This window comes from Balaenoptera physalus (assembly GCF_965194825.1).
Source record: "Balaenoptera physalus genome assembly, chromosome: 8".
Taxonomy (NCBI): Eukaryota; Metazoa; Chordata; class Mammalia; order Artiodactyla; family Balaenopteridae; genus Balaenoptera; species Balaenoptera physalus.
This window is the reverse complement of record NC_138887.1, coordinates 52,239,180-52,266,202: the sequence shown is the minus strand read 5'-3', so window position 1 is coordinate 52,266,202 and position 27,023 is coordinate 52,239,180. Positions and strand designations below refer to the sequence as shown.

At 35.7% G+C, this 27,023-nt stretch overlaps 1 protein-coding gene across 9 annotated transcripts in view; it reads left to right on the top strand.

Moving 5' to 3' along the window:
* HDAC9 (histone deacetylase 9) overlaps window positions 1-27,023 on the top strand; it is a 999,599-nt gene that overhangs the window by 533,758 nt on the left and 438,818 nt on the right. For 5 of the 9 annotated variants that reach the window (XM_082472702.1, XM_082472709.1, XM_082472706.1 and 2 more), the window contains exons 6-7: window positions 140-260; window positions 2,536-2,657. In XM_082472702.1, coding sequence (XP_082328828.1) covers window positions 140-260; window positions 2,536-2,657 — 243 coding nt within the window. Of the gene's footprint in view, window positions 1-139; window positions 267-2,535; window positions 2,658-27,023 lie in introns of all 9 variants that reach the window. The other 4 variants (XM_082472710.1, XM_082472703.1, XM_082472708.1 and 1 more) reach the window with 1 other exon arrangement.

Genomic DNA, 27,023 nt, shown 5'->3' with positions numbered 1-27,023 from the left:
ACTCTGGTTTCTTCTTTTAATAGGAAAACTTCATATGCTGTGACGAGTGGTGTTACTTCTTAATTTTTGCTAAATATTCCAGAGGCTTGAAAGGACAGAACCACAAATCACCATCTGTTTCTGTATGTGTGTGTTTCAGGGGCAGTGGCAAGTACAGAAGTAAAGCAGAAGCTTCAAGAATTCCTGTTGAGTAAATCAGCAACAAAAGACACTCCACCTAATGGAAAAAATCATTCCGTGAGCCGCCATCCCAAGCTCTGGTACACGTATGTTCAGTGTTTGGCTTTTTTCATTCCCAGGGGTAAAGATCACAGGTTCTCAATTCAGCCAACCTGGGCACAAATCTCTGGCCTGCCAAGTTCTCAGCTATAAGGCCGTGGGCAAGCTCCTCAAATTCTCCAAGGCTCAGGTTTTTATTCTGTAAAAAGAGGACGATAATAGTACCTGCCCTCTAGGGTTTCTGGGAAGGTCCTGTGAAACAATGTGGTAAAGTATATAACAGAGACTAGCTCTTAAATAAATGTTAGCAAGTATCATCTTGAGGGCTAGAAACTATTATACATGTTCTTTGCCAAATGAATAACTGACAAATGTAGGGTGGGGCGTAGAAATTAATTCATATTTTGCATTTTTCTATTCTCAGATGGTGCATCTGATATCTTTACAATAATTTCTGAAGATTTGGCTGGTTGAGATTTTATTTTACTTGGCTTGAAATAAGATGGAGATCTGAATTATTTTTAAAAGTCCAGAAGATTTTTGACTTAATTTAAAAAAAAAAGAAAGAAAGAAGAGTAACTGATATATCTAAGGCTTCAGTGACAAGTTTACCCGTGCCCACCTCATCTCATTTCTTCCCACCCTGTAAAATGAGAGTAGATTGGCTTTTAACACACACGCTGACAACATAACATACTGCGGTATTACAGTTTTTTATGCAACCATCTTTCTCCAAGTCTAGTAAAGAGATACTGTGCAACACACAGTTCTTCCTTCTGTAAAGTATGAAGGAGGTGATATTTTTAAAAAATCAGGAGAATAACTGATGGGCAAAGCATATTTGGATAATAGACTAATAGATCATAGTTTCATCTCATATTTTAAAAATATGTTTAGGATTTTACACTTACATATTTTTTAATCACATCATAAGGATAAGAGAGTAAAAACTTGATTATTTGATACTCTGTTACATTGACATTTCAAGCATGCCAGGAGTTCTATTTAAAGAGTTATTGTTCTTATAATTCTGTCTTACAAGTATCTTCCCTTCTCTGCATCCAAAAAAAAAAGATGAGGCAGATTCCAGAATGCTATATAAATATTTTTTAATGGTTTACATAATTTCTATCATGCATGTCAATTGACTTGAGAAACCAATCCCTGAAGAAAATTTTCACATGTTCAATCAACATCAAAAAGTATTGAAAAAGAAATTCTGTTTTATTACCTAAAATTACATACATAATTTATAACTAACTCATGTTCCTTCTAAGTTAAAACCTGTTTTAAGAAAAGATAATACCTTTTTTTTTTTCTTCTTAAGTGGAAACAACTACATGCAAACAACTTGTCAGCTGAAAATTCTTTAGCTGTTCCCTTGGGTATATTCGACATGGCTCTCAAATGTTACTTAGGAATCCTTTTTTTTGTACTGAACTGAACTTTAGTAGGGTCCAACTCCTGGACAGCCATAAGTCATTAATTTATGAAATCTGAACTTAATACTTTTTGCCAGTTATGGCTAGATAAAATATCCTTACACCAGGTAATTCTTGAGAATGTTGATTCAAATAAATAATATTGGTAGAATCATCATGGTGGTGATACTATGCCCTATCTATGTTTTCTCCATATATAATGATTATAGATGTTTATATCCACTGGGTAATCTATGTTCAGTCCTAAGCTATTCTCCAGTAGCACAATTGCATCTCTTTTACTGTATTAATGCAGGAAAGACAAAAGATTTTAAAAGGTCAGGTTCATATTGAAGAAGGATGTGTCTCCAGTCTTTACCTTGAAACTGCTATAGAAGTTTGGAGACCTGAGGCTATACGCACGGTACTGTCTCTCCAGTAGAAAGGCGCCCTCATGTACTCTCATGTACTACCTAGCAGGTTTTTTTTAAATGAAGTCCTTCTGTATGTTTACTTTTACCTTGGTTGTTCTACATTGTTGACTAAAAAGGATTCGGATGATGACTTTCCCACTAATATGGCTCTTAAGAAAACATACACAATAATCTCAGATGTCAAATCTCAGGCTCTGGGTAAATTCTCTCCTTTAGTGACGCAAACTTTTCTATGTGACTGTGTGACCAAACACACAGTGGGCATTCTTGGGCATCCTGCATCATTCCATAACATACTGCTAAATTGAACTTCGTTACATGAGGCTGTGGTTTGTACACACTGAAAAGAAAGAACATAAACACAGCTGAGACATGTGTTACAGCATGTGCAACCGATTATTGCTGACCAATGTGCAGTAAAAACTCAAGGGGAAGTGGTGAACCCTCTTTTTCTTTTGTAGGGCTGCCCACCACACGTCATTGGATCAAAGCTCTCCACCCCTGAGTGGAACGTCTCCATCCTACAAATACACATTACCAGGAGCGCAAGATGCAAAGGATGATTTCCCTCTTCGAAAAACTGGTAAGTCAGTTCCACAAGAAGACTCCACTTGCTCTTCCATGACCTTCCTGCAGCTTTATTTTGCCATACCTGTAGGGGAGCGTCGAAGGATTTGAATCATAGCTGTCAGGCTCTCTCCACCTCTACCCTCAGCATAAGCAGACGCGCGCACACACACTCCTATTTCTGCGTCAGTTCATTCAGTATATTATCAAAGTAGCTTTTTTAATTTAAAGGTTAGTCACATTTGGGTTTTAGACAAATTATTTTCTTATTAGCAATAAAGAGAAGAATTAAAGGAAATAGAAATTTGATTTCTCAGAAAATTTCAATCTTCTCCGTTAATGAGGACCTCTGTAATTTCCTCCATTTCTCTGATTTTCTTTTGAGCCTCAGCCATTTACTACAAAAATGGAAATAACAATCTTTTCCTCCCACTTTTAAAAACCTTAAATTTTGATTGTTTACTAAAACAGGTAAGGCCAAGGCTAGCTCCTGAGTAAGTGACTTGCCTAGTGTCTCACAGATTATAGGAGAACTCGTGGTGAAGCTTTGTAGCTAATAATCTCATGTTATTGTATTAAAATTTGCTTAGGGGAACTGGGACAATGAATCTGTAATAAATTTGGAATTTAGTAAACAGCTCTATGACTTTACAGTCTGTGTTTGTTTTCCCATATTCCTTTTTAGCCCTCTGGTATGTGCATATTTTATGTGTTACATGCTCTTACCTCTATAATAAATATATTTAAATTTTAGCTAGGTAGAAGCATAAATAGCAGTTGTATACATTATGTTCTAAATCTTTTGAGATTTTCTAAATATAGTTCTTTAGAGGAAGTTGTAAATTTAAAAAAATTTTATAACCACAATTGATATGAAAAGATATTCAGAGCAGAGAGTTTGGTCCATTGTATTTTACTCAGATCTACTTGAAGAACTATAGATCTGTGTAATTTTTATATAAAATCTACAGAGTGAAAATGATTTCCAATAATTATATTCATTTTCCCAAGCAATTTTGAATAATTAAAATGGATATAGATTATAAAAACACGTGCTGAAGCTATTTTCTGTCTTATAATTTACTTCTAGCATAATGAAGATTTAAAAATAAAATCAATCATGAGTAAGAATTTATTCTATCATCTAGCCCGTATTGTACCAGGCACTGAGGAAGGATGGCCAAGTATTGTAAAGCAATTTGTGCCTTTTTATTTTAATAGCCGAAAGATGTTCACATTTCTACTATAAGATATCAGATATAGTAAAATACTTCAATGGAAGGCTATGCAAAGGAAAGAGTGAGTTTTATGTATTGCATGAGAATTTCACACTCTTATCTACAAATCAGATTGCCTTTCATGTAAATAAACTTCTCTGGGATAAAAGGAACAAAGCAAAGAGTGAGCCTCCACATATTTCTAAAACATGGCATATAGTTTATGAAAATTGATCCATAAAGGACATGGGTTTTAGAGTGCGGGGACTTTGATCTGCAGCCTTGACATTTAGTTGCACCAATGGCATGTGTAGGAACTATTGACAGAGATTATGTGAATATTGCCCCAGGTCTTAGGGCAGTGACTGGCATTCAAGAGCCTAAGGAGTCACTAAAAGGAAAGAAAACACAAGTCTCCTTATGGCAGGAGGTTACTGATGAGTGATATAGTTACATTTAGGGAGAAAGACTTCTACCCTGCTGTGCACATAGCCTTTGAATATATTCTTACCACTGGGAGATTGAAAACTGACTGCAGAAGTGACACTGAGTTTGAAAAGTAGTGGCATTTGGAACCAGTAAGCATCCAGAAAGCAAATTTGATCTTTTTCAATACTTAAGGACAAGTACTAAAAACCCATACTTTTGTGTCCCACTGTTTCCATGAGAACGGCTTAGGATTTTTCCTCTGAAGAATGAATAGCAAGCTGTTAATTTATTCTTGTAGAATTTCTCAGTCCACAACACAATTCAAAGAGAAATCCTGCTTATCATATACCTTACAAAATTTAATTCAAATCTGTACTAATATGAAACTCATCTTCTGTATCTCTTTATGTGATATGTAATACTAGTGAAAAGGTACAGCCCTTGTCTTTTCTAGTGGTGTATTTTCTGTATTTGCCCATTACGTTAAGTTTCTTCCCTTTATATCGAATATCTGATATTTATGAAGTGTCAGGCTGCTGATCTGTAAAACCAAACATTTTCAAGCATTGTACCAATAAAGTTCTTGAACAGCCATTAATACTTTTATATCTCTATAGGGGTTTCAAAATATTCCTTAATTCAATTCCTATTGTCTAAGAAAAGTATGATATAATTAAATACAGATGTTTTCTACACATCTAAATACTTAGAGATACCCCTCATTAATTACAAATAGGCGAAACTCTTCAAACTTTTATAAATATAATCCATTTAGTATATTTCCAGTGCACTTTGAGAAAGTTTAGATGTATATTTGCACTAAATAGAAGAGCATTGAAATATAGTCAAATAATTTTTACTTCAGCATTTGTTGTATTTTAGTGACTCAATAGTTATTACAAAAAAGTAAACAATAAAATACTATCATAGTTAAACTTATGTGATGATTAGGGAAACTGTATAAGATAATTTTCAAGTAAAGCTTTATCATATTTAATGAAATCTAGAGGAGTGGCATTGATCATATAATATAAATACCAGTACAGCCGTAATAGAGTGTAGCTTTTCTATTGGGCCCTGATTATCACTCTCTGAGGTCTACTTGAATTTCATTGAATTCAATCTTAGATTTAAAAGAAGTTTTTAAGTGGATTCTATCTTTTGATCTGCATATAATACTAAATACTTTCAATTTCTTTTTAACCTATGTCAGTACTGAATTGCCAATATGCATTAGCAAGATTTACGGGAGTAAAGCTGGAACCAAAGTAAGAAAAGTTCTAATGACCTTAAAATGATTAAAGTGGCCCCAGGGGTGTTCCCTAAGCAGTGAGCAGAATTTGGAACCTCTCGTGACCTCTTAGGACTCAGACAGTGACAGCCTAGGAACAGTCAACCATAGAAGTCTCATTTGCCTGCAGAAATCTGACCTTTGTCATGCAAAGTGGACCTTTACTTCCTTCCCCTAAGGAGAATCATAGTTGCTCATAGCATTTGGGCTTTTTGGAAACCTCAGAATAATATGAATAGTTACCTCTAATCAGGCCCATTCCGAATTCACTTTTCTTTTAAATGTAAGTATTGAGAGTCTTTTGCTCCTTTTATAACAATGAATGAACGTCAAAGGCTTTCATAATTGGTTCTGAAGTTAAGAATAAAATAATTTTTTAAATTTTTTAATTTATTGTCCACACTTAAAGTAACACTTCCTTTTAGAATTACCCTCTGTGATTGCTTTTGTTCCATAACACAAGAATTTGTGGATTGTGAAATTTGGATTATTTTACTGAACTTTAGGTTTTGGCTGCAAATTCTATCATGTTGTAGTAGGTGATTTTTTTTTCTCTAATATAATGCTCTGCGGAACTGATAATAAACTATAAAATAGGGAAAGGAAGCTTCTGGGTCTGGGTACTTTTGAAATAGTACATATTTCTCACAAAGATGCTGCATATGTGGTGACTTTGAACTGACCTCCAAAACCATTTGAATTGGATTCTGTTACAATGAGTGTGTGTGTGCATATGTTTCATAGAATATTATGGTAAAACATTCTAGAGGTTTTATGCTCCATTGTATTATTGGGGTCTTACCCAGTGAACTTTGCCTTTCTTTGAGTGTTACGGTCTTTCCATTTAATACTTCTGAACAAAGTGAGCTGGCTGGCTAGATTCACCTCTTATAGAGCACAAGCCATGTAAAGCTACAGCTTGACTTGGGCTAATAGGACTGTTCCCGCCCCACTGAAATATTCATTTTAATGGTCAGCAACACTAGAATAGGACTCAAAGATGGAAGGGGTCCAAACATAAGTTAAGGTTTTAGAAGGCCAATGTCATTTTCCACACTGAGTAATTGGAAGGAAGGCGGAGATGAGATATATAACTTTATACATCTCTCTCAGTATAGCAGTTAGAAGTTATGTTGTGATACCTTGGTGACTTTTTCAAGTTATTATAATCCAGAATTAGTACAAGGAGATTTTTAAACAATGTTTTAAAATCTCTCTTGCTCTCTCTCTCTCTGTCTGTCTCTCTTCTCTCTAGCTCTGTGTCTTTCTCATAATACACAATCACACATGCATGTGTACACATGGACATGCACACACATTTCTGCACAGATAGCACTAAGATAGCACTTACGTTTATAAAAATATTCACTCAGAATCTTATTCCAGATTGACCAAAACTGGAGTATCTTTATATATCTTAGTATTCGATCTTAGTTCCATTGTAGTGGCTCGTCTTGCTTAAAATTATTGAAATGTAATCTTTGTAATAAGTCTTACACTAGTTTTCCCAGAATTGAGAAGCAATGTGGCGCAGTCACACAGGCTTTGAATCTACCTACCAGCTTGAAATCTGGATCCTCAGTCTTGGGAAATTTACTTAACCTCTTTAGGCTGTGATTCTCTCATCTGTAAAATGGGAATAATTTTTGTACTTGGTTCATTCAGTTATTTTGAGGATTCGGTTAAGTAATGTATGTCATGCACTTAGGATCATACCTAGGACTTAGGAAGGGCTTAGTAAATCTTAACTTTGCGTTTCTAGTTGATAAGGAATTGAGTTTCATTTATTTTCATCAGTGAAAACTAAATTGCTTATTGTTGTGGAAAGTCTTTTCAAGGACTTGTATTCTGCCACCTTATTGATAAAATGAGAAAACTGAGGAGCAAGTGATAAACATTTTCACGTTAAGCTATCTGCCGCTTGCAATGCTAATCTCAAGATGGGAATAAAGGGCTTTGTTAATTTTGCATATTTGCTGGCATTTGGGAGCATAGTATGGTGTCAAAAGGTAGCAGCAGATTTGTTTCTTTCCTTTACCATAGGAGGAGCTCTTATTAATGCTCCGTCCTCACTAGAGCCAGAGTTTTAATTTCTGCCATTGACTTCATTTTAAAATCAATAGACTTTAATTTTTAGAACAGTTTTAGATTTACAGAAAAATTGACCCATAGTATAGACAGTTCCCATATTACTCTTCCCTCTCTCCTGTAGTCTCTGCTCTTGTTAACATCTTGCATTAGTGTGGTACATTTGGTACAATTAATGAATGACTATCAATACATTATTATGAATGTAACCCATAATTTTCATTAAGGTTTACTCTTTGTGTTGTAACGTTCTATTGATCTTTACAAATGTATATGTCATACCATGTACCCACCATTACACTATAATGCAGAATAGTTTCATGGCCCTAAAAATCCTCTGTGCTCCATCTGTTCATCCCTCCTTCCATCAACCCCTGGTAACCACTTATATTTTTACTGTCTCTATGGTTTTGCCTTCTGCAGAATGTCATATATTTGGAATCATATAGTATGTAGCCTTTTCAGACTAGCTTCTTTCACTTGGCACTATGCATTTAAGATCCCTCCATGTCTTTCTGTGGCTTGAAAGCTCTTTTTAGCACTGAATAATACTGCATTATATGGGAGAGGCCACAGCTTGTTTAACCGCTTACCTATTGAAAGGTACCTTGGTTCCTTCCAAGTTTTGACAATTATGAATAAAGTGGCCCTAAACATTCACATGTAGGTTTTTGTGTGGATGTAGGTTTTCAGCTCAATTAGGTAAAAGCCTAGGAGTGCAATAGCTGGATTTTATGGTGAGACTATGTTCAGTTTTGTAAGTCACTGCCAAACTGTCTTCCAAAGTGGCTGTACTATTTTGTATGCCCACCAGCAGTGGATCAGAGTTTCTGTTGCTCCACATTCTCACCAGCACTTGGTATTTTCAGTTTAGTGTTCTGGATTTTAACCATTCTAGTAGGTATATAATGGTTTCTCATTATGGTTTTAATTTGTAATTTCCCAGTGTTAGCATGGTATATCTTTCTTCATCCCTTTACTTTTTTATTTATTTATTTATTTATTTATTTATTTATGGCTGTGTTGTGTCTTCATTTCTGTGCGAGGGCTTTCTCTAGTTGCAGCAAGTGGGGGACACGCTTCATCGCGGTGCGCGGGCCTCTCATTGTCGCGGCCTCTCTTGCTGCGGAGCACAGGCTTCAGACACGCAAGCTCAGTAACTGTGGCTCACGGGCCTAGTTGCTCCAAGGCATGTGGGATCTTCCCAGACCAGGGCTCGAACCCATGTCCCCTGCATTGGCAGGCAGATTCTCAACCACTGCGCCACCAGGGAAGCCCCCATCCCTTTACTTTTAATCTGTGTCTTTATATTTTAAATGGTTTTCTCATAGACAACATATAGTTTTATCTTTTTTTTCTTAACTCACTTTGACAGTCTCTTTTAATTAGTGTATTAGACCAGTCACATTTAAAGTGGTAATGGATATAGTTAGATCAATGTCTACCATGTTTGTAACTGTTTTCTCATCATTGTACTTACTCTTTTTTTTTTTTTTTTTTAATCTTCCCTTCTTTTTCTGCCTTCTCTGGTTTTAACTGAGCATTGTATATGATTCCATGTTCTCTACTGTCTTAGCATACCAGTTGTACCTCTTTTAAAAAAATTTCTGTGGTGGTTTCCTTAGAGTTTGAAGTGCACATTTGTAGCAAATCTATACCCACTTTCAAATCACACTATACTGCTTAATGGGTATAGGTACTTTATAACAGAGTAGTCTCAATTCCTCTCTTCCATCTTTTATAATTTTGCTGTCATTAACTTCACTTTCCCATAGTGATATTCTTATTTTGAATAGTCAATTAGTCAATTAAAAATAAGAAAAATAAAACATTTCATTTTACCTTCATTTATTTCTTCCTTTATACAGCTCTGAGTTTCTGATTTACATCCTTTTTTTTTCTTGCTAAAGAACTTTTTAAAATATTTCTTGCAAGGCAGGTCTACTGGCAACAAATTTCCTTAGTTTTTGTTTGTCTGAGAGTTTTTATTTCTCTTTCATGTTTAACAGATAATTACATTGAATACAGAATTCTAGGTTGCTGGGGTTATTTCTTGCAACACTTTAAACACTTCACTCGCTTCTTGCTTGCATGGTTTCTGACAAGAAATTTGCTTCAGTTCGTATCATTGTTACTCTATAGGCAAGATGCTTTCTCATATCTTCTGGTTTCTTTTAAGATATTCTTTGTCTTTGGTTTTCTGCTGTTTGAATATGATGTGCCCAGGTGTCCAGTTTTGGTATGTATCCTGTTTCATGTTCCCTGAGATTCCTGTATCTGTAGATTCCAGCCATTATTCAAGTAGTCTTCTGCTTCATTCTTCGGTGTTATTCTGGGTTTCCCATTATGCAAGTGTTAACATCTTTTGTAACTGTCCCAGATTGGAGGGGCATTTTGTTCTTTTTGTCATTCTTTTATTCTTTGCCCTTCAGCTTCAGAGTTTCTGTTGACAGGTTTTCAAGGTCACTGGTTCTTTCCTCAGTCTTGTCCAGTCTATTAATGAGCCCATCAAAGACATTCTTCATTCTGTGCTTTTGATTTCAGGCATTTCCTTTTGGTGGTTTCTTAGTGTTTCCACCTCTCTGCTTACAGTTACTCATGTGTTCTTGCATGTTGTCAACTTTTTCCATTAGAGCCCTTAACATTTTACTCATAGTTATTTTAAGTTCTCTGTCTGACAATTCTGAAATCTTTGTCGTAACTGAATCTAGTCTGACGCTTACTTTGTCTCTTCAGACTGTTTTCTCTTGCTTTTTGGCATGCTTTCCAACTTTTTGTTGAAAGCTGGACGTGGTCTATTAGAAAACAGAAATTGATGGGTTAAGCTTGTGGTGTGAGATTTTATGTTAATGTGGCTGGAACTGGGCTGTGTTTAACATTTGCATAGATGTAGGTGCCAGAGGCTTTAGTTTCCTCTAGTTTCCTTGGTTAGTGTTTGTTTGTTTGTTTTGTTTGTTTTTGTTTTTTCCTTCCCCTGTTTTGGGGTTTCCCTAAGAACTCCTTCATAAGCAGTGTCTTGCAGCTCTCGCATTTGCAATCCACAGTTATTATACTGGAACCCTGTTAAAATGGTGGTAAGACATTGGGGAGAGACAGTGTTCTATAATCTTATAATTAAATCTCAGGGTTTTTTTTTAGTGGAACCTGAGTTTATGGTCTGTGACCTCCAGAGCTGTTACTTAGCTTCTTTTTTTCAATCTTTCACTTAATAAGTGAGATAGGAAAGGTAGAAGAGGCTGCGGTTGGCTAATTGCCCTACCCTCCAGGTCAGATAAAGTTCTGGTAAAATATTTTCCTTTGGAATGCAGGTTTTGTTACGTAGAATGCTCTAGGTATATTTGAAAATTGTACTTTTCTCCTGGTGTATTTCAGAATGACTGCTTTTCTCTCCTCCTACACCTCTACTCCCTACCATCACTTATACAGGAGGGGATTCTTCACTGATCTTCACTGAGAGAACCTGGTCGGGTTCTTGTAAGTCAAACCTGTGAATGTGTACAGGCCCCCCCTGAGATTGGGCCCCTGGAATTTTTAACTCTCAAGCTAGTCCACACTCAGGCTCCAGCAACTCATCAAAATTAACATCTAAGTGTTCCTACCGGTTACTGGCTCCAGTGGCTTCTGTTCTCAGTAAGTTGATCTCAGCTGTGATTGTCAGTATTTTTCTGTCTCTCCAGATTTTGGAGTGGCGGTTTGCTCTGAGACCTCAATTCTCTGATGAATCTAAGAAAAGCGCTTTGGTTTTTAATTTGCTCAGCTTTCTTCTTGTGGTGAGGATGGCAGTGAAGATTTCCAAGCATTTTAGGTGTTGGAATTGATACCAAGTCAGCCATTGACTTTTAAACCGGTAAAATACTTTCAAAAAATTTTAAAAACACAACTTTACAACTTTTTGAAGTGACAGATTCATATTTAAGCAATAAAATTCTTACCAATTAATTATAATCAATTTTTATAAGATTATAAGTCATCAACGATTGACTATCCTTCTGTTCAGTGTGATCATGACTAACAAATCCATGTGCTAAAAATACTATGACAGAGAGAGGATAGACTGAAATAATTTTAAATCACATTTTGGAAGGAAGGCAATACTTTGTGTTAAAGTCTTTGCCTAATGATTCATTCCATGGTATTTTATTCTGTGCCCTCTTCTATATGTCCTCTTTCTCTTCTCCTTAATAGGAATCAAACACTGCATTGATTTTTGCTACTTTGAGAATAAGTTTGATGAAGTATTGGGTTGGAACAGAGTATAAACGACTGTGTAAGCAAGATTTGGGAATTATAAGGACTTTTTTCCCTGTGTTTTTCTTACTTTTCTCTTCATATCAAACACTAGAGGTTTGATGAGGTAACCACTTTTTAGCCCTCCAAAATTTAGAAAAATCAACTCCTTTTTAAAATAAGATTTAATTTTTTACATAGAAAAATTACTTTTTAAAAGAAGGCTTTTTGATAGATTTAATTATTTAGATGATGACAAGTTAGCCATTTTCAACTACCATTATTTCACTGATACGCATTTTTCTCCAGTTTTATTAAAATATACCTCACATACAGCACTGTGTTAGTTTAAGGTGTACAGCAGAATGATTTGACTTACTTGCTCATTTTTTAAACAAACATATCTGAATGGATCTAATGCATAATATTTTATAGTTTAACTAGCACTGTTTTTTACTTTTCATTTCTTCCTTAGTGGTACACGAGGTAATTGTGCCTGTTATAATTGATAAATTACTGTAGTAGAATTAAATGGTGTAGAGTAGTAAGAATCCTTGTTATAGAAAAAGAATACAAATTTGTAATGTGATTTTTCACTTTAAAGCATAATAGAAATTAATGTTCCTAAGAATTTTTAATTCAAAAGTTAGATGTATGGTTATGTTAGAAACAAGGGACAAATGGTTTAAGTTTCACAGTTCGATAAAAGAGAAGCTGGTCTCACAGATTGTGTATGTGGTGTGTATGGTGACTAGTTGGAGCTAAGAGCAAGTGTCCGTTGAGAATTGTTTGATAATCAACCTTGTAAGAACTTTGAACATCTAAATAAAATTATTTGCTTACGGGGGAAACTAGTGTGAAAAAGCTAATAGAGCCTAGAAAGACAAAGCTTGGAAAATAATCGCATGGTTTGGAGTTAGATCTGGCTGAGATTCCAGCATGGTGCTACCAGTTAGAGCTTTGTGACTGCGGGCAAGTTACAGGACTTCGCTGAGCCTCTCAATTTTTAAAGTGTCAAGAATGGAAAATATTTGGCTTGCTGGATTATCATAAGCAATAAAGATACTTCATGAACCTGCCCAGCACAGTGTCTGACATAGCAGAGTCTCTGTACATATTGCCAGTGCAAGTTACTGAGAAGAATGATGTGGCATTAGTAGTAGGAATTATTAGTAGTAGCCACATAGTATAATTGTAAAATAATTGGAATGGCAAAAGGAGTCTAGAGTTGTAGTCTTATGTCACTACTGTATGACCTTGAACATATTACTTCATGATTTTGGATCTCAGATTTCTCGGTTAAATGACAGATTTGGACCAAATGATTCCTAATATTGTGTATAAGTCTAAAAAGGAACTATATCACCATGTTTCATGAAGAGTAAGATAAGAAAACGTTAATGATTTGAAGAACATATAAATGAGAAATAAATGATGGTGCTTTTGCAGAATTGTATCTCAAATTCATTATAATTAACTGTAACAAAGTCTAATGACATATTTTTCACTCCCCATAAAATGCTCAGTTAGAAACAGGCAGGACATTTTAGATAAGATTGGAATGAGAAATTGGCAAAAAATAATAATTAAGACTTCAAAAGCATTTAGCCATCTGTTGTATAATCATGAGAATGATTGAAAAATGACTCCTAATTTGTAATATTCACAGTTATATAACTTGAGACATGGGAAAATATTCTATGCAAATATATGCACTTATATCTCTAGATACATCTAATGAAATAAATTAAAAGATGAAAAAATAAATGATAAAATATTGGTGGTTATATTTTCTTTAAATTTTCAGCCCCCCAGTGAGCTACTTTGAAATGAAAGTGTCCTTTATGGTAAAGAAATCTGCTGGAAACCATTATCTGTTTGCTCAAAAACTTTCTTAGTATTTAAGGTAGCACATAATAACAGTTTTACCCTTGCATGCTATATTTTTCATCAAGTGACCTTAATTTACCCAGAGTTATCTCTATTTCTGTCTACCAATTTCTTCTTTTATAAAACTGTTTGCTTTTGAGCTTATATTTATTTTAATGTTTATACTGATCCCTCCATTCTTTACTACATATCCATATACAAGATAAGTTCAAAAGTCATTTTTCATAAAACTTTCATTCTGACAGTTTCCTTATCTATATTCACTTTTTGCTGTAATTTTTGCTATAAAAGCTGGCAATCATATGTCAATTATTATGTATCATATTTCATCCTCTTGTTTTTATCTTGTTCTTCCCAATTGGAAGGTAAAAATGTCCTTGAAGAGAGTGTTTGTCACATCTTCATTCCTTATCTGACAAACCACACTTTGTGCTGGGCCTATTGGTGGGTATTAAAGAAATTAATCTGAGTAACAAAGGATTTTTGCCATTAAGGAGCTCACAGTCCTCATAGTGAGAGGCATGTTGATTGACAATTAGTTTAATTTAGCTTTTGAACCACGTTACTTCTTAAGAAACTACTGTTTCATATTTCCACATTATAAACATTCTTGAGTAAAAACAAAGACCCAAACCACCTGAAGAATGTAGATAAGAGAAGACATTGATATATTAGTTTTTCTAGTTTTAAGCTTTCAGTGTATTTAATTGGAATTATCTGTATTAATTTTATTATCACATTTTGAAGTAGGTAACACAAAAGAAATTCTCAGAGGGAATTTATTAGCCTGCTACAACTGTACATATGTGTTTTTTTGTTTGTTTGTTTTATTTTTGGCTGCGTTGGGTCTTCGTTGCTGCGTGCGGGCTTTCTCTAGCTGCGGCGAGCGGGGGCAACTCTTCGTTGCAGTGCACGGGCTTCTCATTGCGGTGGCTTCTCTTGTTGCAGAGCATGAGCTCTAGGCACGAGGGCTTCAGTAGTTGTGGCACACGGGCTTCAGTAGTTGTGGCTCACGGGCTCTAGAGCACAGGCTCAGTAGTTGTGGCACACGGGCTTAGTTGCCCCGCGGCATGTGGGATCTTCCTGGACCAGGGCTTGAACCCACGTCCCCTGCATTGTCAGGCGGATTCTTAACCACTGCGCCACCAGGGAAGTCCCCATATGTGGTTTTTTTGAAAATAGAATAGACTAGTCCTGCTAAATAGATTATTCTGTAATAATGGAAAAAGTTCTCTGTCTGCACTGTCCAATTCAGTAGCCACTAGGCAAATGTAACCACTTGAAATTGAACACAAAATGTGGCTAGTGTGGCTCAGGAGATAAATTTTCATTGATAAATTTTGAATTTAAATGTAAATATTCACATGTAGCTAGCTAGTGACTATCATATAGGACACTACAGGTATAGACCAAGGCAGGCACACATGTGGCCTGAGTGTCACTACAAAATTCCTTCAGTGCCCAAGGCAGACATCCCAGTCACAGCAAGTTCTTCCCTAGAAGTTTGGACATAGACTTAGAAGCATTCTAAATCATAGCACACAAAAAAGGTATAATGTCTGAGCAGAACTGTATTTTCAGGACTCAATTTTTAAGAAGCAAGCAACCAGTACAAAGAAGCTTAGTTTAAAAAAAAGGATTTGGAAGATTCACTTAACTGAATTTTCTTAGTGTCTAGGTGCTTAGATGATGTTAGTTCAATGTGTTCACATGTTGTTATTAGACATATGAGTTCCTATCCTGCTTCTGCTTGACTTTACATACAGTAATGCTCTCTCCTAATGGTGACAAGGATAACCCAGTACAGCCCTAGGCTTACCTCTTCCCTGCTTAGAAAGAACAGCAAAAACAAGCACTTTCCCCCCAAGTAATTCCTTTTTTTAAAAAAAATTGTTATTGAAGTATAGTTGATTTACAATGTTGTGTTAATTTCTACTGTACAGCAAAGTGATTCAGTTATACATATATATACCTTCTTTTTCATATTCTTTTCCATTATGGTTTATCACAGGATATTGAATATGGTTCCCTGTGCTATACAGTAGGACCTTATTGTTTATCATTCTACATATAATAGTATGCCTCTGCTAATCCCAAACTCCCAATCCATCCCTTCTCCGCCCCACTTCCCCCTTGGCAACCACAGGTCTGCTCTTATATCTGTGAATCTGTTTCTGTTTCATGGTTAAGTTCATTTGTGTCTTATTTTAGATTCCACATATAAATAATATATGGTATTTGCCTTTCTCTTTCTGACTTAGTATGATTATCTTTATGTCCCTCCACGTTGCTGCAAATGGCGTTATCTCATTCTGTTCTAATGGTTGACTAGTATTCTACTGTGTGTGTGTGTGTGTGTGTGTGTATATGTATATATACACACGTCTTCTTTATCCATTCATCTGTCGATGGACATTTAGGTTGTGTCCATGTCTTGCTATTGTAATTCTGATAATTCCCAGGACTAACTCACCTGAATAGCTTGGGTCATGTACCGGCCCTGAGTAAGTCACTCTCAGAGACAGAGAAATTATACTGGGGAGAGCAGGTGGGGAGCCTGCCTCACTTGCCCACCCTGGAAGTTTGGTTGGAGTTTACAGCAGCTCTCAGATGGCCTGGACTGAGAATGAACCTCTAACCAGCATTCATCCTTCTAAAGGGCAGCTCTGATCCTATTAACTCCCTTCTTCAAAATTATGTGTGGATTTTCACAAATGCCTCAGTGTACTCTTCAGATCTGGGATACCTACCTGTTCTTCAAAAGTAATTTTAAACACTGAAATTTATAGGAAGTTTTTTCCAAATCCTCTACCTTCCCTGCCCTGAAGCCCCGATGTTGAAATTTTTTACAGTGCATCTCCCTTAAAATGCCCTTGCTACCTATGCCCTGCATAAACACTGCCCTTCTATAATATATTATTGTAATAGTTAAATTTAACTCCAATAAAGATATATAAAAAAGAATTGCTTAATTTCTAAAAAAAAAAGAAAAGTTAAATTTATATGGTAGTAATAGTAATACTGGTTTCATGTGCTAGATACCATTTTAAGTATCTTATCTATATATCATACTGGTTTCCATACAATAACTCTTGAAATACATCTTATTATTTCTCACCAGTTTTATAGACAAGGGAACAATCACAGAGAGGTTAGTAATTTTCCTCAATTCTCATTTTATTTATATGAGCAGGAAGTGCAGTGCCAGGCTCAAAGACAGGAAGTTTTATTTCAGTACCTGGTCTTCTGGCCCCTATGTTTTGTACATAAATAAGAGGTATCTAGTATCATTGAAAAAGGCAGTTTTGCTAAAGTTAAAACACCACGTTGATTCATCTTAATGTAGCGAATTATAACAATTTAGACTGTACCATTTATAATTTAACTTCAGTCCAATGATGAATAACGTTCCAAATATTTTAGAAGTAATATGTCTTGATTATTCTTCATAATTTCAACTACTAAGGCATTTTTCATTAAAAGCAAATTATTTAAAACCACAAATTGATGTGTTCTTTCTACATCTAAATATTTAAACATTTTTAAAAGATAAACTATTCCAGAAGTTAAATATCATTTTAAGTTGGATCTTCCTAATGTTTTTGCCACAAATATAAGAGCTAATTTATTGATCAATGACAGAATTCTGAGAAACTGAAAATATAATGTTAGTACCAAAATATGATACTTTGCAGTCACTATACAAGAAAATAATATCTGCTAGGTTTCTTTAGGGGAATAGATAAGTTTGTGAATACAGATGAACTAACAGACATTAATTTATATGAATTTGAATATTCCACATAGAAGCAATTTTACTTTTTAAACTTGTCATGTTATTCATTTATAATATAGTTATAAGAAAAAAGATATGAAGAATATTTTTCCAGCTTTTAAAATGTTTCTTAAAGACATATCCATTATATTTTCCATTACCGTTACATATATATGTAAAATAACTTTCCTTTGGATTTATTACTAGGATCATGTTTGTGTTTCTTGAAGAATTAATATACTTACTGTAACTATATAATTCTTTGTACTTTTCCTTTTGCTCTGACTGTCAGAAACTAAGCTATTCAACTTGTTCAGCTGAAGTAGATTTATTTACAGTTCTCTAATGTTGGACATTTAAAGTATTTCCAGTACTATTGGAAATAATTTTGCAGTTAACGTTATACAAGTTCTTCTTTGGGCAAATTGATTACTATCTCTACAGGATAGATTTCTAAGAGTATATTTTCGGATTCAAACTCTATCTGATCTCAGCTGGCCTCAGCCTGCACTGGCTTGAAGCAGGGTTTCAGTTCCCCGCCAGTGACTGAGGTCGGGTCACGGCAGTGAGATCACCGAATCCTAGCCACTAGACCAGTGGTCAGTGACAAGGCCCTGGCCCTACGACTTTGCAGAAAAAGAATTCCCACAAAGACAGAAAGTAGTGAAACACGTAAAGTATTTATTAGGAGAAAAGAGTACAGTACATGTGGATAGATACATGGCAGGCTCAGAGAGCGAGAGTCGCGCCCTTGTGGCAGTTTGAATCACTTGTATGGGGCATTTCTTCTGGGTTTCCTTTGACCAATCATTTTGATTTGCCTGGTTCAGAGTCCATATCTGGTGTATCTCAGGATTCCCATGTGTGTGCACATGTCTTAGCCAAGATGGATTCTACCGAAGAGGTCTAGGTAGGTTTGGCCACTTGGTATCACTCCCGTTTTGACCTCCAAGGAGCCTTTCTGTGCATGTGTAGTCGGGAAGGTATCCTGACTTCGAGAATGAGGAATATGTGGTCTCTTATCTTCTATGTGGGCAGGGCCCAGCCTCCTCTCTCAATTGTTCTGTTATTCCCGTCTCGGAATATAGGTCCACAGGAACGAACTCAAACCATTTGCCCTGAGGGCCCATCTGTCTCCTGCCTCAAATCTACTAAATAAGATTTGTTTAACCTCCCACCCCTAACTACAGTGAATGAAAATGTCTATATCCCTGGACCCTAAGTTATCCTGAGTGACATTATTTTTTTTAATTGCCTGTTTATACCATTTATTGAGAGCATCTTAAAATTCCTTTAACAGTGGCATAACATAAATAAGTTACAAGATTGCCATTGCAGTTTTAGCAGAAATGGAAAAAATCTGAAATAATGGGCATATATGACATTTCTTGAGTGGACAAATGTTAATAGAGAAATGTTCCTAATTGTGGAATTCACAGATTTTATAATTTGTAAATGTATAAAATTTATACTTAAAAAACTCCAGAAATGTTCTCTGTTGCTTTTATAGCTCAGTATGATGCTTTTTTTGATTCAGATGACATATTAAACTAATTTCTGCCTTCAAGATAAGTAGTCTATTTGTGAAAACACATAGGATAAATACAAATGGAAGACATGTCTGTTTATGTATTTATTTGTTTGTTTTTAATCATTACCAATTTTATTCCCCCAAAAGATTTCATTATGGATATAGAATATTATATGATTAAGATCATAACATGTTTAAAGTTTTTAAAGTTCTTGAGAGTTTTAGAAGCAGATAGGGAAGTCTTAGTGGAGAGAACGGGTTCACAATATTACCTCAGTAATGGTTAGGTGGAGAGTTAGGGAAAAGCAAAAAAAGGCAGAGTGCTGAGGAGTGAGCATCTTAAGGTGGAGGACCTATTTTATACAGCAAGGAGAGAAACTTTTGCTAGATAGTGTAGTGCCAGATCATGGAAGCCCACGCAAGACCCAGTTTGCAGGAATTCACTTTCTCTTGAAGCCTAGTGAAAGAAGAGGAGCAAAGAAGTCAGTGCAATACATTTTTATGTATGAGGTTAACATGAAACAATAAAAGCTTGAGAGAGATACGTGTTGGTTATTGTGTGCCAATCTGAATAAAAAGAGAGAATGGAAAGCAGAGAGGGTAGCTAATTAGCGTTTATAAAAATTAACATTCACAGAGCTTCTAAATGTATCCCAGTTCACACGGCTAGTAAACAAAAAAGGTAGAATTCTAATTCCAATCTTTCTGGCACCAAAAAGTGTAGGTATTAGCATAGCACTGTAGATTTCACTAGAGATGGAAAGGATGATAAAAACAATCAGTGTAAAGGTAAAGGTGTTGCAGAAGGTAATTCCTTCAGGCTTGATAGGAAAGTTGATGATTTTTTTTATTATACTGATGAAAGGTGGGAATAAAACATACAAAATAGAATTAAAGATCACTGACTGAAAATTGAAGTTTTCTTGGATCACTTACGTAGAAAACTTAGTAAGGTTTGGGAATTTTTGACCTCTTTAGAAGAGAAAAGGTATGTGTGTGAGAGAGAGAAGCAGAGAAGAAGCCGAGAGGAAGGGAGGGAGGATATAAATATGAACGTTTAGAGAATAGAGCAGGGAAAAACCTCAGGGAAAGCTGCAGGGTAGGAAAGAAGGTAAGGAGGTGGAGAATTCAATGACAAAGAGCTCTGGTACAGAAGGTAAGAAGAGCAATGAAATTTTGGTTATTTCAAGGAAAGGTATTGGAAATAACTTTCATTTGTTTAGAAATAAGTAAGTAAATCATATAATCCAGAGGTGGTATTGGGTTAATCCTAGAGATGAATGACGTGAGAACACAGGAAAATATTCCGTCAGAGAAAGGAATGGAGATGCTGCCACATGAGGAAAGACCATGACTATTGAGGTCTCTTCTCTCTTAAGGAAAATGTAAAAGACAAAAAAGTCAGGAAGTTTATGGTCACAGTGAACTTTTGAATTTTAAAAAATTGCCGTATGTTAAAGGTTGAAACTTTAGGTTGCTTAGAAGGAAGTATTGTTGAAACTTTTTGGTACAAATTATATTAAGATATATAGTCTAAAAGGTTTATATGCTTAATTTAAAGTTAGGGCACAAGTCTCTTAGATAGCTTCATCCACCAGAGGGCAGACAGCAGAAGCAAGAAAAACTACAGTCCTACGGCCTGTGGAACAAAAACCACATTCACCGAAAGATAGACAAGATGAAAAGGCAGAGGGCTACGTACCAGATGAAGGAACAAGATAAAACCCCAGAAAAACAACTAAATGAAGTGGAGATAGGCAACCTTCCAGAAAAAGAATTCAGAATAATGATAGTGAAGATGATCCAGGACCTCGGCAAAAGAATGAAGGCAAAGATCAAGATGATGCAAAAAATGTTTAACAAAGATCTAGAAGAATTAAAGAATGAACGAACAGAGATGAACAATACAATAACTGAAATGAAAAATACACTGGAAGGAATCAATAGCAGAATAAGTTAGGCAGAAGAACAGATAAGAGACCTGGAAGACAGAATGGTGGAATTCACTGCTGTGGAACAGAATAAAGAAAAAAGAATAAAAAGAAATGAAGACAGCCTAAGAGACCTCTGGGACAACATTAAAGGCAACAACATTCGCACTATAGGGGTCCCAGAAGGAGAAGAGGGAGAGAAAGGACCCAAGAAAATATTTGAAGAGATTATAGTCGAAAACTTCCCTAACATGGGAAAGGAAATAGCCACCCAAGTCCAGGAAGCACAGAGAGTCCCATACAGGATAAACCCAAGGAGAAACACGCCGAGACACATAGTAATCAAAGTGGCAAAAATTAAAGACAAAGAAAAATTATTGAAAGCAGCAATGGAAAAATGACAACATACAAGGGAATTCGCATAAGGTTAACAGCTGATTTCTCAGCAGAAACTCTACAAGCCAGAAGGGAGTGGCGTGATATACTTAAAGTGATGAAAGGGAAGAAACTACAACCAAGATTACTCTACCCGGCAAGGATCTCATTCAGATTCGATGGAGAGATCAAAAGCTTTAGAGACGAGCAAAAGCTAAAAGAATTCAGCACCACTGAACCAGCTCTACAACAACTGCTAAAGGAACTTCTCTAAGTGGGAAACACAAGAGAAGAAAAGGACCTACAAAAACAAACCCAAAACAATTAAGAAAATGGTCATAGGAACATACATATCGATAATTACCTTAAACGTGAATGGATTAAATGCTCCAACCAAAAGACACAGGCTCGCTGAATGCATACAAAAGCAAGACCCATATATATGCTGTCTACAAGAGACCCACTTCAGACCTAGGGACACATCCAGACTGAAAGTGAGGGGATGGAAAAAGATATTCCATGCAAATGGAAATCAAAAGAAAGCTGGAGTAGCAATACTCATATCAGATAAAATGGACTTTAAAATAAAGAATGTTACAAGAGACAAAGAAGGACACTACATAATGATCAAGGGATCAATCCAAGAAGAAGATATATGCACCCAACATAGGAGCACCTAAATACATAAGGCAACTGCTAACAGCTCTAAAAGAGGAAATTGACAGTAACACAATAATAGTGGGGGACTTTAACACCTCACTTACACCAATGGACAGATCTTCCAAACAGAAAATTAATAAGGAAACACAAGCTTTAAATGACACAATAGACAAGATAGATTTAATTGATATTTGTAGGACATTCCATCCAAAAACAGCAGATTACACTTTCTTCTCAAGTGCACACAGAACATTCTCCAGGATAGATCATATCTTGGGTCACAAATCAAGCCTCAGTAAATTTAAGAAAATTGACATCATATCAAGCATCTTTTCTGACCACAACGCTATGAGATTAGAAATCAATTACAGGGAAAAAAACATAAAAAACACAAACACATGGAGGCTAAACAGTACGTTACTAAATAATCAAGAGTTCACTGAAGAAATAAAAGAGGAAATCAAAAAATACCTAGAGACAAATGACAATGAAAACACGACGATCCAAAACCTATGGGATGCAGCAAAAGCAGTTCTAAGAGAGAAGTTTATAGCTATACAAGCCTACCTCAAGACACACAAAAAATCTCAAATAAACAATGTAACCTTACACCTAAAGGAACTAGAGAAAGAAGAACAAACAAAACCCAAAGTTAGCAGAAGGAAAGAAATCATAAAGGTCAGAGCAGAAATAAATGAAATAGAAACAAAGAAAACAGTAGCAAAGATCAATAAAACTAAAATCTGGTTCTTTGAGAAGATAAACAAAGTTGATAAACCTTTAGCCAGACTCATCAAGAAGAAGAGGGAGAGGACTCAAATCAATAAAATTAGAAATGAAAAAGGAGAAGTTAACAACAGACACCGCAGAAATACAAAACATCATAAGAGGCTACTACAAGCAACTCTATGCCAATAAAATGGACAACCTGGAAGAAATGGACAAATTCTTAGAAAGGTATAACCTTCCAAGACTGAACCAGGAAGAAATAGAAAATATGAACAGACCAATCACAAGTAATGAAATTGAAACTGTGATTAAAAATCTTCCAACAAACAAAAGTCCAGGACCAGATGGCTTCACAGGGGAATTCTATCAAACATTTAGAGAAGAGCTAACACCCATCCTTCTCAAACTCTTCCAGAAAATTGCAGAGGAAGGAACACTCTCAAACTCATTCTATGAGGCCACCATCACCCAGATACCAAAACCAGACAGAGATACTACAATAAAGAAAATTACAGACCAATATCACTGATGAATATTGATGCAAAAATCCTCAACAAAATACTAGCAAACAGAATCCAACAACACATTAAAAGGATCATACACCATGATCAAGTGGGATTTATCCCAGGGATGCAAGGATTCTTCAATATACGCAAATCAATCAATGTGATACACCATATTAATAAACTGAAGAAGAAAAACCATATGATCATCTCAATTGATGCAGAAAAAGCTTTTGACAAATTGAACACCCATTTATGATAAAATCTCTCCAGAAAGTGGGCATAGAGGGAACCTACCTCAACATAATAAAGGCCATATACAACAAACCCACAGCAAACATCATTCTCAATGGTGAAAAACTGAAAGCATTTCCTCTAAGATCAGGAACAAGACAAGGGTGTCCACTCTCACCATTATTCAACATAGTTTTGGAAGCCCTAGCCATATCAATCAGAGAAGAAGAAGAAATAAAAGGAATACAAATTGGAAAAGAAGAAGCAAAACTGTCACTGTTTGCAAATGACATGATACTATACATAGAGAACCCTAAAGATGCCACCAGAAAACTACTAGAGCTAATCAATGAATTTGGTAAAGTTGCAGGATACAAAATTAATGCACAGAAATCTCTTGCATTCCTATACACTAATGATGAAAAATCTGAAAGAGAAATTAATGAAACACTCCCATTTACCATTACAACAAAAAGAATAAAATACCTAGGAATAAACCTACCTAGGGAGACAAAAGACCTGTATGCAGAAAACTAAGACACTGATGAAAGAAATTAAAGATGATACCAACAGATGGAGAGATATACCATGTTCTTGAATTGGTAGAATCAGTATTGTGAAAATGACTATACTACCCCAAGCAATGTACAGATTCAGTGCAATCCCTGTCAAATTACCAATGGCATTTTTTACAGAACTGAAACAAAAAATCTTAAAGTTTGTATGGGGACAGAGAAGACCCCGAATAGCCAGAGCAGTCTTGAGGGAAAAAAACGGAGCTGGAGGAATCAGACTCCCAGACTTCAGACTATACTACAAAGCTGCAGTAATCAAGACAATATGGTACTGGCACAAAAACAGAAATATAGGTCAATGGAACAGGATAGAAAGCCCAGAGATAAACCCACGCACCTATGGTCAACTAATCTATGACAAAGGGGGCAAGGATATACAATCGAGAAAAGACAGTCTCTTCAATAAGTGGTGCTGGGAAAACTGGACAGCTACATGTAAAAGAATGAAATTAGAACACTCCCTAACAGCATACACAAAAATAAACTCAAAATGGATTAGAGAATGTAAATGTAACACCTTACCTAAATGTAAGACCAGACACTATAAAACTCTTAGAGGAAAATATAAGAAGAACACTCTTTGACATAAATCACAGCAAGATCTTTTTGGATCCACCTCCTAGAGTAATGGAAATAAAAACAAAAATAAACAAATGGGACCTAATGAAACTTTAAATGCTTTTGCACAACACAGGAAACTCTAAACAAGACAAAAAGACAACCCCCAGAATGGGAGAAAATATTTGCAAACAAATCAATGGAAAAAGGATTAATCTCAAAAATATATAAACAGCTCATGCAGCTCAATATTAAAAGAACAAACAACCCAATCCAAAAACGGGCAGAAGACCTAAATAGACATTTCTCCAAAGAAGACATACAGATGGCCAAGAAGCACATGAAAAGCTGCTCAACATCACTAATTATTAGAGAAATGCAAATCAAAACTACAGTGAGGTATCACCTCACACCAATTAGAATGGGCATCATCAGAAAATCTACAAGAGACAAATGCTGGAGAGGGTGTGGAGAAAAGGGAACTCTCTTGCACTGTTGGTGGGAATGTAAATTGATACAGCCACTGTGGAGAACAGTATGGAGGGTCCTTAAAAAACTAAAAATAGAATTACCATACAACCCAGCAATCCCACTACTGGGCATATACCCTGAGAAAACCATAATTCAAAAAGACACATGCACCGTAGTGTTCATTGCAGCACTATTTACAATAGCCAGGTCATGGAAGCAACCTAAATGCCCATCGACAGATGAATGGATAAAGAAGATGTGGTACATATATACAATGGAATATTACTCTGCCATGAAAAGGAATGAAATTGGGTCAGTTGTAGAGACGTGGATGGATCGAGAGACTGTCATACAGAGTGAAGGAAGTCAGAAAGAGAAAAACAAATATCGTATGTTAACGCATGTATGTGGAACCTAGAAAAATGGTACAGATGAACCGGTTTGCAGGGCAGAAATTGAGACACAGATGTAGAGAACAAACGTGTGGACACCAAGGGAGGAAAGTGGTGGGGGGCGGGGGTGGTGGTGTGATGAATTGGGAGATTGGGATTGACATGTATACACTTATATGTATAAAATGGATGACTAATAAGAACCTGCTGTACAAAAAATAAATAAAAATTTTAAAAAGTAAATATTGAGGAAAACTAAAAAAAAAAATAATAATAAAGTTAGAAGGAAATTAAAGATGAGTAAGGGTTGAATAGGTATTTAGTGATTGAGATGGATGGTCAGGGAGTCGTCTTCCTCTGACACTGAATGTAGTCTGCTTTGCTACGTCACAGAATCGAGATTGTGAAGGATGAAAAATATTGGGAAGATCAGTTCTTAAGTTTTGTTATTCTTCTCAGTTTCAATAGCAATCTTCTAATTTAATCTGTTCCAAAGAAAGAGGTAATTTTCAAAGTTGCCCCTTTCAGTCTTGCTTAAGGAGATGGGAGAAGAGAGAAATGAGAGCAAATTTCTATTCAGCACTTACTCTGGGCCAGAAACTGTGCTCAGTCTGATTAAGAGACCATGGTTGCTTTCCAGGAGCTAAGCAACTTTGCTCAAATATCCCCCTAATGCAAGCATCTTCTAAGTCTTCTGATTAACAAGCTTCTTCTATGATGTTCCAACACTCAAAATCAATCCTTCTCCTAAAAAAAAGAATTAAAAAGAAAGAAAATTTTAAATAAATTCTTCTAGTTTTTTCTAACCTTCTTTTGTTGTGAAAATTTGAGCTTATTTCATCATCGCCTATATGAATGAGATCAGAATAACATTTACTGAGCATCTATTCTATATTAGTTATTCTGCTAGGTTATGGTGTTACAGAAATGTGTGTATCATCTGATTCAGCTCTTTTTCTCTTCTGTATCAGTATTAAAGAACACCAGTAATTTATGAATCCCCAAGTCAGTGGATTTTTCTCAGGTTTCCTTTTTTTTTTTTTTTTTTTCAGGTTTCCTTTTTATCTTTTGCTGCTTTTGACCCCAGTGACCAACTCTTCATCCTTCAGATTTTAACTTTATGTGCTGTACTTCCATTCATCTGAGTTCCGTCTCTATTTTCATGACTATATCCTTTACATCTGCAGTCCATGAAACATGGGAGAAGAGACAACTGGACTCTAGAATCCTATGTTTCATAGGCTGCAAATGTAAAGGATGTAGTCATGAAAGATGCATGTTTTAATTTTCCCATGTTATAATTATCATCACCCTCCTAATGGCTTTAATTCTAGTTTCTGTTCATTCTAATCAGTAGGTAATTCTGATGGTAGGGCTTAACCCAGCTTTCTCATTCCTACAGTGAACAGACTGATCAAGACCATCTTTACATTTTTCCTTTAAGTTCTTTCTTTTGTGATCTAAATCCACATCTCTAATTCTCAACCCTTTCGTAGATTCCAGGCT